This window comes from Narcine bancroftii, chromosome 3, assembly GCF_036971445.1.
Source record: "Narcine bancroftii isolate sNarBan1 chromosome 3, sNarBan1.hap1, whole genome shotgun sequence".
Taxonomy (NCBI): Eukaryota; Metazoa; Chordata; class Chondrichthyes; order Torpediniformes; family Narcinidae; genus Narcine; species Narcine bancroftii.
In genome coordinates this window covers 124,734,814-124,747,775 of record NC_091471.1, presented here as the reverse complement: position 1 = coordinate 124,747,775, position 12,962 = coordinate 124,734,814, and the positions used below count along the sequence as shown (strand labels likewise).

General features: G+C 39.9%; 1 protein-coding gene across 1 annotated transcript; it reads right to left on the bottom strand.

Moving 5' to 3' along the window:
- Window positions 1–4,895: 4,895 nt before the first annotated feature.
- LOC138757532 (transmembrane protease serine 6-like) lies at window positions 4,896–12,648 on the bottom strand. The gene is made up of 6 exons (XM_069925033.1): window positions 12,434–12,648; window positions 11,376–11,441; window positions 10,039–10,207; window positions 7,326–7,585; window positions 6,855–6,988; window positions 4,896–5,662 (listed from the first exon to the last, which is right to left on the bottom strand). The coding sequence occupies exons 1-6, from the start codon at window positions 12,576–12,578 to the stop codon at window positions 5,498–5,500; spliced, it is 939 nt and encodes a 312-aa protein (XP_069781134.1). The 5' UTR covers window positions 12,579–12,648; the 3' UTR covers window positions 4,896–5,497.
- Window positions 12,649–12,962: the final 314 nt, after the last annotated feature.

The window sequence follows — 12,962 nt, the reverse complement described above, 5'->3', positions numbered from 1 at the left end:
ATAGGTGGGGCAGAATTTGTCAGGTGTGTCCAAGAAGGACTCCTGACACAGTAAGTGGAAGAGCTGACCCGAGGAGAGGCCATGCTAGATCTAGTACTGGGTAATGAACTTGCTCAGTGGGGGAGCATTTCGACAATAGTGATAACAACTCCCTAAGCTTTAGCATAGCTATAGACACAAATAATAACAGGCAAAATGGGAACATTTTTAATTGGGGAATGACTAATTATGATTGGATGAGGCAGGAATTAGAATAAATTGGGGAGAATATTTTGTGACCACTTCTGGTCACTTGTGGTCATGATAGGTTTGTCTACTGAGACGGGGAAAAGATAGGAGGAAAAGGAAATGCTGGATGACAAAACAGATGAGGCAGCGAGTTAAGAGGAAGAAGGAAGCATTAATTTAGGAATAAAAAAAACAGAAAGGGATCATGAGAATTATAAGGCAGCCAGCAAGGAACTTAAAAATGGACTTGGGAGAGCTCGAAGGGGGCATGAGATGTGATATGCCATAGACGTGGACCAGACAAGTGTAATACGAACACTGGGCTTTTATTAACAGACTATAACCACCACTGTACTCGAGATGGCAGAGGTCGACAGCATTGAGTCCACGCTGCTGAAGATCCAGCTGCGCTGGATGGGTCACGTCTCCAGAATGGAGGACCATCGCCTTCCCAAGATCGTGTTATATGGCGAGCTCTCCACTGGCCACCGTGACAGAGGTGCACCAAAGAAAAGGTACAAGGACTGCCTAAAGAAATCTCTTGGTGCCTGCCACATTGACCACCGCCAGAGGGCTGATAACGCCTCAAACCGTGCATCTTGGCGCCTCACAGTTTGGCGGGCAGCAACCTCCTTTGAAGAAGACCGCAGAGCCCACCTCACTGACAAAAGGCAAAGGAGGAAAAACCCAACACCCAACCCCAACCAACCAATTTTCCCCTGCAACCGCTGTAATCGTGTCTGCCTGTCCCGCATCGGACTTGTCAGCCACAAACGAGCCTGCAGCTGATGTGGACTTTTTTACCCCCTCCATAAATCTTCGTCCGCGAAGCCAAGCCAAAGAAAAAGAATAACCACCGCTAAACTGGCCAATGGGAAAGCATCTCCATCTGTTATACCAGTAGGGTGGAGCATCTCTACAGCCATAGCCAATAACAAGCAGTCAGTATAATACGCCTGCCCACCCTCCCCCCCATTACATCATCCTCTTTGGCCACAGGGGAGATGCCAGAGGATTGGAGAACAGCAAATGTGGTCTCCTTGTTTAAAAAATGTATTAGGGAGAAATCTGCAAATTACAGACCAGTGAGTCTTACATTAGTGGTGTGCAAACTATTGGTGAGGATTCTTAAAAGTCTGAACACCACTTTATGCTTTGGTGGCTACTGTGTGACTAGTTCAGGAGGGGCTGGCTCAGGTCTATATTCGGGTCAGCTGATTGACAGCTGGCCCGGTGAAGTCAGTCCCCTAGGGGGGTCTATTCAGGTCAGCTGATTGACAGCTGGCCAAGTGGAGTCAGCCCTTAGGTGTCTTCCTACAGGTACAGAGATCGCCCCCTGTAGTAGGCTGGTGGTCGTATCACCACACTTAACTTTGGATACACTTTCTAAATGACCTGACTGTCCATTGTGGGTAGCAATGGAGTTGTGTACAGCTAATAATCTCCCCATTCCAGATGTTCTTGGATCCTCACTTCCTTTTCCTTTAGATGAATCTATTGATAATCCAGTTGATAAGCACATTCTAAGGATATGGGGCCAATTCAGAAAACATTTTGGATTTTATTGTTTTCACTCTCAAATCCAGAGGATTGCGTAGCTCAGTAGTTAGAGCACTGGTCTTGTAAACCAGAGATTGGGAGTTCATTTCTTGTTGGTGCCTCATTTCTGTGAGGGTTGCTGGACAAAGTAGTGACTCTATCTTCCTTACAGTAGACAAAATTAAAGAATTTCTAAATGTAGAATTACACATTAATAATGGCACCTTTACCTATTTTATCCAATAATTTCTTCCAAACTTCTTTATACGATTCTGCATTTCAAGAATGGTATAGACTGGATATCAAGTGTTTTAAAGATCTTTTCATTGATAACTGCATCATTTGAGCAACTTTCTGAAAAGTTCAATCTACCTAATATCCATTTTTTTTAACATAATAACATAATAACATAACAATTACAGCACGGAAACAGGCCATTAGGCCCTTCTAGTCCGCACCGAACCAAACACTCCTCTCTAGTCCCACCTACCTGCACAATGACCATAACCCTCCACCTTCTTCTCATCCATATACCTGTCCAGCTTTTTCTTAAATAATAAAATTGACTCTGCCCTATTTCTCCCGGAAGCTCATTCCACACCGCTACCACTCTCTGAGTAAAGAAGTTCCCCCTCATGTTACCTCTAAACCTCTGCCCCTTAATTCTTAACTCATGTCCTCTTGTTTCAATCTCTCCTACTCTTAACGGAAATAGTCTATCCACATCCACTCTGCCTATCCCTTTCATAATCTTAAATACCTCTATCAAATCCCCTCTCAACCTTCTATGCTCCAAAGAATAAAGACCTAATCTGCCCAATCTCTCCCTGTACTCTAGATGCTTAAACCAAGGTAACATTCTGGTAAATCTTCTCTGCACTCTCTCCACCTTGTTTATATCCTTCCTATAATTAGGCGACCAGAACTGCACACAGAACTCTAAATTAGGCCGCACCAATGCCTTATACAATCTCAACATCACTTCCCAACTCCTATATTTCATGCAATGATTGATAAAGGCCAGCATACTAAAAGCCTTTTTCACCACCCTATTCACATGAGTTTCTACCTTCAGGGAACGATGTACCGTTACTCCTAAATCCTTCTGCTCTTCTGTATTCATCAATGCTCTCCCATTTACTACGTATGTCCTGTTCTGATTCTTCTTACCAAAATGAAGCACCTCACACTTATCAACATTAAATTCCATCTGCCATTTTTCAGCCCACTTTTCTAAGTAGCCCAAATCCCTCTGCAATCCTTGAAAACCTTCTTCATTATCCACTATTCCACCTATCTTAGTATCGTCTGCATATTTACTAATCCAATTCACCACCCCATCATCTAGATCATTAATGTATATAACGAACAACAATGGGCCCAATACAGATCCCTGAGGCACACCACTGGTCACCGGTCTCCAACCTGACAGACAATTTTCCACTACCACTCTCTGGCCTCTCCCATTCAGCCAATGTTCAATCCATTTGACTATCTCAAAATTTATACCTAAAGACTGCACCTTCCTAACTAACCTTCCATGTGGTACCTTATCGAAGGCCTTACTGAAGTCCATATAGACAACATCCACCGCGCTACCCTCATCCACATTTCTAGTCACCTCAGATACTTGCAAATCAGACATTTTCTCCAACCTCAAGATACCCAACTTTCCTGGTGTACCTGATAAAAACATTGATTTTTTAAAAAATTATTCTTCTTTGGCTTGGCTTCGCGGACGAAGATTTATGGAGGGGGTAAAAAAGTCCACGTCAGCTGCAGGCTCGTTTGTGGCTGACCAGTCCGATGCGGGACAGGCAGACACGATTGCAGCGGTTGCAAGGGAAAATTGGTTGGTTGGGGTTGGGTGTTGGGTTTTTCCTCCTTTGCCTTTTGTCAGTGAGGTGGGCTCTGCGGTCTTCAAAGGAGGCTGCTGCCCGCCAAACTGTGAGGCGCCAAGATGCACGGTTTGAGGCGTTATCAGCCCACTGGCGGTGGTCAATGTGGCAGGCACCAAGAGATTTCTTTAGGCAGTCCTTGTACCTTTTCTTTGGTGCACCTCTGTCACGGTGGCCAGTGGAGAGCTCGCCATATAATACGATCTTGGGAAGGCGATGGTCCTCCATTCTGGAGACGTGACCCATCCAGCGCAGCTGGATCTTCAGCAGCGTGGACTCGATGCTGTCGACCTCTGCCATCTCGAGTACCTCGACGTTAGGGGTGTGAGCGCTCCAATGGATGTTGAGGATGGAGCGGAGACAACGCTGGTGGAAGCGTTCTAGGAGCCGTAGGTGGTGCCGGTAGAGGACCCATGATTCGGAGCCGAACAGGAGTGTGGGTATGACAACGGCTCTGTATACGCTTATCTTTGTGAGGTTTTTCAGTTGGTTGTTTTTCCAGACTCTTTTGTGTAGTCTTCCAAAGGCGCTATTTGCCTTGGCGAGTCTGTTGTCTATCTATATACATTAATTATAGAACTTGGAAATGGGCTCAAGAGATTGGGGAAGAAATGAAAATATATTTGCTACTTTATGTACTCTATAAATTAGACAACTTTGTTGATTTTTTTATATTTGATATCTGATGTGTATTTTACAGATTTTCTGTATATATCCACTTATGTAAAATTTAAAAATTAGGAAACATTAGGATCTTGCCATATTATTTTGCTGCATTTTCTACATAATGAATTATTTGGTTGACTGTACTTTTACCATTTACAAATCTGCATTCCTTAAGATACTTCACAAATGCAGCTTCTTGCATCCATCCAGCCTGCACGGCCATGAAGCTTTGAGTAGTGTAGATTGGAATGATAGTTTTCCAACTGACAGTATTTTATTAGATTGGCATGGATGGAGTACTGTGCACTTGAACATGTGGGTGCAATATGGAAAGTAAAAAATTAAATATAATTATGCATGAAGTTGTCCCCTACATGAAAGATCAGCTTTGATCTTGATGAATGGAAGGGCAAGTTTAATGATCTGCTATTTTGGACAAAGCTAACTACAGGTTTACTGCAGTGATTCATTCTAAAAATTCCCAGAAAGGAAGCCACTGGCCACTCTCCCCTTTGTATCACAGCTTTAAAGACATGAACCTTAGCTCAAACAAGAAACTCAGTCTAAAAATTTTAAATAATTTATTTCATTACATCGAGTACAGTACAATTTCCAAAGAGTTACATTGTAACATACTAAATTCCACCACATGGGATGGTTAATTAACCCAAACGTGTTACCAAAGCATGGTTAATACACAAACTGGGATTGTCAATTAAAATAGTTGCCGAGTTTAAATGAAACCATAGCAATATTTGTGGAAAAAAAATATAAAATGAGAACAATAGTGTGCCATAGCTGGTTGAATACAATAAAGAGCTGAATATCAGTTTCTCAAATTGAGATTCTTTACAATCGTGTCCAAGACCAAAAGCTTTTTCCTCAACAAAACTGATAGTACAGATTCTATCACCAATGTGTACATGTACATATGTACAGATAGTAGTGTAGGATGACTGTGATTGGTCATTCTGGACTGGTTGACCTACTTGTGATATGCTCCAGTCTTTTAGTTAATAAAAGCCTTGGTTTGGATCAACAAGTCTTTGGTTCTTTCGACGCGCATTACAGAAATGTTTTGCATCTATTCTCCAGTGATGTATTAAATGGAAAACATTTGTTTAATAAATACAAGCAGCAGAAGAGCCATCACAAATTGGCAACAATTATTCATAAATTACTTCCTTTATCCATTGCCGAATAGGTGTGGTGTGTGTATAAACACCTGGATGATTAGGTCTTCCACAGCCTATGCCAAAGGAAACTATAGCCGACACTACCCAAGAGTGAGAATTCAGATCTTGACACAGCAAGGGCCCTCCAGAATCTCCCTGGAGAGGAAAGACAATACACTTGATATTAGTTTATGCAGCACCTAGGATTTGTACATCTCCAAGTTGATCAATCCAGTTCAGATGAAGGATATTTAAACAGCAATGATTTATTTCCTCAGATGCTTTCAAGCTGATGAATCTTTACTGGTGTCAATTTTTTTTGTGCAATTTATTGTTTGGCTGTCTTGGATTGCTATGGTGCTATTTTCATAAAGGGGAAAGTCAGAGTGGAGAAATGAATAACATCAAATCTCCATTTTGGGGTGGCACGGTTAGTCCAATGCCATTTACAACACCAAAACTGGCTTTTGAATCCCACCCTGCATGCAAGGAGCTTCTACAGTCCATCTGCATGCATTTCCTCTGGGTGCTTCAGTTTCCCCCAACAATTCAAAACATATCTGGATTGTAGTGTAATTGGGCAACACTGGCCAAAAGGGCCAGTTGTCTTGCTGGACGTACAAGTAAATTTAAATTTTCTGTATTACCAGAAAATGCTATTACGCTGAAGGAGGAGGTTCAGTACTTTCTAATTTTTGTATCAGTTTGCATGTGGAATTTCATATTTTTACTATTCACAAGATGAAACGACCTTTTCCTAGGAAAAGCTAGAGAAACTTCCACTCATCCCAAACGTTTTACAGAAGTTCCTAAAGATTAATTGCTAGCTTCCAATACCTTATGATTACAATAGGACAGGCAAATCTTTTCACTGGCAGACAACCAGAGAGGGATATGGAATGAAGGTACCACATGTCCATTGTGTTCCTGTGATGATATTTATAAAGTAACTGAGAACTACTGCAGTTATGGATGGCCATGTTCATTTAAGACTAAGGGAATGTTAAAATTCACACAAGTTGTTTAAATGAACACCTGACTGGATGTGCAAGTGTGCAATTATAAACAGTACTCAGGCAACTGAATAACCATTCCTGCCACTCTTCAATGCCATCTTCAATCAAGCCATCCACAGCATGCCAAGCAGCCAAACAACAAAGGCCCTATGACTTCTTCACCTACTTCAGTAACTTGATCCAAACAGATTACTCCTCAGAACTAGATAATTGGCCTTTAAAATGCCAATCAATCTAGCTCTAGGCCATTTCATGCCAAGCAGAGATATATCTGTGTATCCTGAAGAATACTAAAACCATGAATAGCAAACTAACAAAGAACAATTCTATACCTGACAGGCATCTTTGCCACCTTCAGGCACCCCTGCACAAATCATGTGTTCAGTTATTTTTGGCATGTACCGCTGGCATTGGGTGTTGTTGTAAACCTTCACTTCAGTCTTCAGAAGCTCATTACTTGGTAAACCTAGTGGCAAGAAATAAAATATTGGTTATCAAAACAGTTGCAATACATGCCTGGTGTCATTCAAGCCTCCTCATGACTGCCCCACATTTCATCACCTGTTAAATGGTTAAGCATACATTTATAGTTTGTCCAATTTAACTGACAAAATAAGCAAATAATCTAGCCAGAAAGTTACTTCCCTTAAACATTTCCAGCTAAAAGAACCACTTGCCGTCCCAAATTTGAATGGTTCTCATTTTACATTAGAGACCAACAATATAGAAGTTATTCAAAAGCCCATCTTAGTGACTCTAGAAAGATGCACAACAGCAAATTTAAACAATCTTTTGATTAGTACCATTTTCACTTGTTTTTCCCCATCCGATAGCTGTACATCTTCTGCCAGAAATGGAGGTCACAGCTACAGGTAGACAAGCTGGCTGGACAAAATTGGTGTAGTCAACTGGCTGGGACAACTCCAACAGGGCGACATCATAATCAAAGTTAGGATTTGCCAGAGGATGAATAATTATCTTTGCAATAGTTCGCTTCTGGACATTGTTTTTTAACTGATCTAAGAAATGGACTCCAAGCACTGCAGCCCAGTTTTCTGTATTGCTAGAATTCAAAAGAGAAAACAAGTTTCAATTTGTGCTTCTGATGAGCAAACACAAAAGTTATATTGCTCTTGAAACCCATCCTTGATTTAAGAAAACATTTTCTCATTAATATTGTCAGATAATAGGTAAAGTTATTTAAAATTAGAATCACAGTCATATACCATGGAAAAAAGGCCCTTCAGCTCAACTTGCCTACGTTGACCAAAATGTCTCACCTATACTAGTCCCACCTGCCTGCTTGAACCAAGTAATCATTAGGTATGTTGACAATAAAAACTCATGTAGAATCAAGACTAATTGTTAATAATTCAATGAACTTTGGTCAAGTTTCCTCAAAAATACAACCCATTACCCAGCCTCAAAAAACCCATCTCGTATCCATTTTGTTTTGGGCAAAAAAAAATTAATATTTCATTTATAGATTTTCTAGTCAAACAGTGCAAAAGACAAGTTTCTAAAAAATAGTAATATACATCATTAATAGCTATTGCATATCTAACGATAATTAACCACATCTCCCCAGAGAAAAGAAAAATAGAATAGAGAGCAAAAAGGATAGCGCAAGACTAAACTAAAGAGAAAAAAGGTTGTCAGGTATGCACCATCTGGGCCTTAAATTATCTAGCTTTTCTAGATCCAGGGGAGGGGTACAGACAGGACACTCCAAAGTGACAGAAAAACCTAAAGGTTTACAACTATTTTCTGTAAATACAGCTGCAAAATATTGTTAAAAACATGTTCCTCAACTAAATGATTTTCTCAAGGGGAACACAACTTTGCATTTCTTGATCAGAATCAGATTTCCAGGTAACCACATTTCTCAAGACCATTCTTTGAGCAACTCTGTAAATTGCTTCAAAATTACTAATTTCCCAACAAGGTGTATACATTCTTTATTAGGTATGGTTTTTTTTGCAAGAAATAATGCAGTTGTTTTTCCCCAGATGTCTCATCCTAGACCATCATCTTCTCAGCTCAGGGAATTCTCCTCATGAAAGACATTTGATCTCTATTCAGGTATGGCCCTTAAAAAAAGTTGAATAGAATGCTTAAACCAACTCTCATGGAGGAAGGACAGACAGGGTTGCAGTGCTGCTGGAGCTCATTGGAGCACCACTCCAGGCTTTCTTTTTGTTTTGTGCCTTTTTTGTGAGCTCCAGCACCTAAAGAAAATTAGCACCGCATCCCTGAACACAGAACAAAAGAACATTACAGCACAGAAAACAGGCCATTTAGCTCCTCTCGTCTGTGAGGATCACCTCACTAGTCCCATTGACCTGCACCCATTCTATAACCCTCCAGACCTCTCCCATCCATGCATCTATCCAATTTATTCTTAAAACACAAAAGATCAAGCCAGCATTCACCACATCAGATAGCAGCTCATGCCACACTCCCACCACTCAGCAAAGAACTTTCTCCTAAACCTTTCCCCTTTCAGGTTAAAACTATGACCTTTCATATTTAAATGGGGAAAAACCTACTCACTTCAACTGTCTATACCACTCAATCTTGTAAATCTAACAAATCTCCCCTCATTCTTCTTCACTCCAAGGATTAAAGTCCCAGCTGGTTTAACTTTTCCCTGTAACTCAACTCCTGAAGACCCATTAACATCCCAGTAAATCTCTGCACTCTTTCTATCTTATTGATATCCTTCGTGTAGTTAGGCACTCAGAACTGCATGCAATATTCCAAATTTGGCCTCACCAATGTCTTAAACAATTTCAACATAACATCCCAACTCCTATACTCAATACTTCGTTTCATAAATGCCAAAAGCTTTCTTTACAACCATGTCCACCTGCAGCAACACCACCTTCAGGGAACAATGTATCTGATCTCCCTACTTCTCCGCACTCTTAATTTTCTGTGTATGTCCTACCAAAACACATCATCTCACTTCTCTGCATTAAACACCATTTTTTTTGGCCCATTTCCCCAGTTGGTCTGGATCCCTCTGTAAGCTTTGAAAATCTTCCTCACTGTTCACAGCACCTCCCATCTTTGTGTCATCAGCAAACTTGCTGATCCAATTTATTACATTATCATCCAGATCATTGATTTGCATACAATAAACAACAATGGTCTCAATACAAATCTCTGAGGCTCACCACTCCAGTCTGAGAAGCAACCATCCACTATTACTGTCTATTTTCTCTCATAGCTAATTACCAATCCAGTTTACAATCTCTCCAGAGATACCTAGTGTGTCATAACCTTCTGAACTAACCTCCCATGTGGGACCTTATGCAAAACTGCAGAGTTTTAGAAGCAAATTACTTGAATTCCAATATGCATTAAATTCAAAGACATTTGCAGTACTGATTTAGTACTACATTAACACCTCCTGCTGTTACATTATACGTCTGGGTCAGGCATCTTCAAGAAACTAATCATTTGGGAGCAACAAACACTGAAATGAACTTTTAAAAAAGTCTCTGTATTTACCTGTCCTTGAAGCAATGTGCAGCTGACAAAAGCCACCTACAGGAGATAAGTGTTGCTCCACAGATATGAATACCGTTCAATTGGACACTGGCTACAAAAGGCCACTCGCCGTCAAATGTGCTCGATCCACCGACAATCCTGTCAGATTTGGTTTTCTGTTGACCACAGCCTTTCAAAAAAAAGTAGTAGGTTAGTATTCCAAATTGTCAAAGATTCCCCCCTCTCAATTAGCTAAAATTTCAGGATCTGTTACTGTTGGGGTGGGAAAGAGTTATCTACCGTCAGGAAAGAGACACAGGTGCCACAAAACTCACACGATCAGGAACAGCTGTACCCCTCCACAATCAGGCTCCTCAACAGCAAAAAACAATCAGATTCATTTAAGGACTCGACTTTTGCACTTCGTTTTTCTTAATTTTGCTTACATTTATTTTTTTGTTTATACTACTAAGTATAATTCTGCTGCAAGAATCTCAGGGTTGTATTGGATATCATGCATGCACTTTGACCATATATCCAAATATCTAAATTTTACTTTTCGAAGATTTAGAAATTGAAGCTACCCATTTTCATGAGGTGTCACTCAAAGATCACGTTAAAGCAAACAAGGAAAATATTCACATTGTGTTCTAATCTTGGATTTCATTATCTTCCATTTTGTTCAAAAACTTAAGGAAACACATGAACAAATTGTAAACCATCCTACGATTTCAGATTTCTTTATGATAAATTTCCATTTTTATAATGAATGTGCCAGACTGCAGTACAAGCAGCAGCTCACTGAAAAATAAAGCATCTTGTGCACACAATTTAGAATTTAAAATGAAAGGGATATACAAGTTTCTGTTTCAATAAAAGAACCAAGGAGGAAGGTGGTTTAACACCTCATCTGAAGTATACCAACACCACTGTTTATCTCATTGCTGCACTGATTTGTCAATCTACATATTAATGCTATCAAGGCCAGCATAGTGGTGTAGCTAGAGAGCTGCTGGTCTCATTACTCCAGCTATCCTAACCTGTAGATCAGTGTGTACAGAGTTCACATTCTCCCTGTGACCAGTTTGTTTTTTGTTCTGTTGGTCTGGATTTCTCCTACAATCCAAAAATACAAGGCTTTGGAAATGAATTGGCTACTATAAATTCCCCTAGTTATATGGTAGCAAAAGGTAGAATCTGGGAAGGACTAATCATGTTTTTTTTGGGGGAGTGGGGGAGGAAAGAGGGCAGTTTAACAAAGTTAGTGCTAAAAGAATAAAGAATGATTAATGTAGATTCAGAGGAATGAAGGGCCATTTCCATTCTGTTATCGACATGTCCAAGTGACTATGACTTACCACAGGCAGCATAATCAGATCCTCTGCAGGCTTCGTTGTCTGTACACTTTGGAGAGAGGTAAAAGACTGCAATAAAACACATTACAAATGGCTTTATACCTAGGGCAAAAAAATCTTCAAGACTCAAAAATCTTACAAATGGACCCCAAACTTAAAGTAGTTTCAACACACCACAGTCCAGGTCAAACATTATTTAAAGGCACTAGCATTTGGGTGGGTATTCATGATCTTCAAAATAATAACCATTGTAGAAAGAATATTTTTAAAGGATATTTTTAAAAATCTCTCCAAAATAACTAGTTTTAGTGTTCACCTGTTAACTATGTTAAACACACCTGAAAATAGCTATGGATTTATCAATAACTTCTCAGGTGTGCACTCAAAACAACAACTAGTTTCTTTATTGCAACTCGGTGATTAAAACCCCCAGTTTAACAATTCATTTAGCCCAATCTCAGTAACAGAAGCTGTCACTGCACCATTTGCATGACATTTTCTAGTTTTTAAATGCAAGTCCACATTAACTCAGTCAGTTCATCTGTGGCAGAACATGGGTACTTGCACTGGGTCAGTTTATATTATTAAATCAATAGGACTTCAATCTCCCATTACACATCCATAATGGCATAAACAAATAGTTATTTCTGCACTAATAAGGCAATGTAAAGAACATGGTGATTTAAGGAAAGACTTAAACTGAGTATCTGGGGACTTGCAATACATTACAACCTTATGCATAAAGAACAGAAGAATAAAAACCCTTGGCTAGATCAGAAAGCTGAACTATAAAAAAAAGTTACTGGACAAAGTTTTAATGGCCTTTGGAAAAGTTAACGCAGAAATAACTAATAGAGTTAAAAAGACTCTGATCAAGAACAATTGAAAACAAGTTAACGACTCACTTTAAAAGATCACAAATCGAACTGGCTTAGAGAACAATTAGTTCACAATTTACAAAACCTCAAATTAATCGTTTCACAGTTAAGAAAGACAATTCAGAAATTTAAACTTTAACAAGTGACTTATAAGCACAAAGTAAAAACAGAAAAACCCCTCACCTAACAGAAAAGCAACCAATCCTGCCACTATTAATGCAAGCAACAAGACTGAAGCTATCGCCAACATCTTCATAACTCTGCCCGTCGGCATCAGAGTCTTGACTTCATTGGGCTTCACCGCTTCAATAGTTGCAATACTACTCATCTTTCTAGCTGAATCGCCTAGCAGACTCCTCACTTGCTATTCGACATTAACCACAGGAGCAAGGAAACGCACCACAATTTATTCAGACGATGAGTGAGTGACTTCATACGCCAGGCATGAGCAGCTCTGGTCACCTGTTTCCATTTGAGTATTGCATTAGAAGGAGTCATGATGGAAAAAATCTAAACTGGTTGAACAAGTGGAAGGAATTTGAGTGGTTTTTTCCCGGTAGATGTGCGTGACTCCTCACGAATAGTATGCGATAATTTAGAGATAAACGCCTGCTAAAAGGGCAGAAAGAACTTTGTTCTCTTGTTATTTGACCGGTTGAGCTCCACGTGGAAATTTAACTCAATTTTATTTCTCGCATCAGCTTCGATGAGA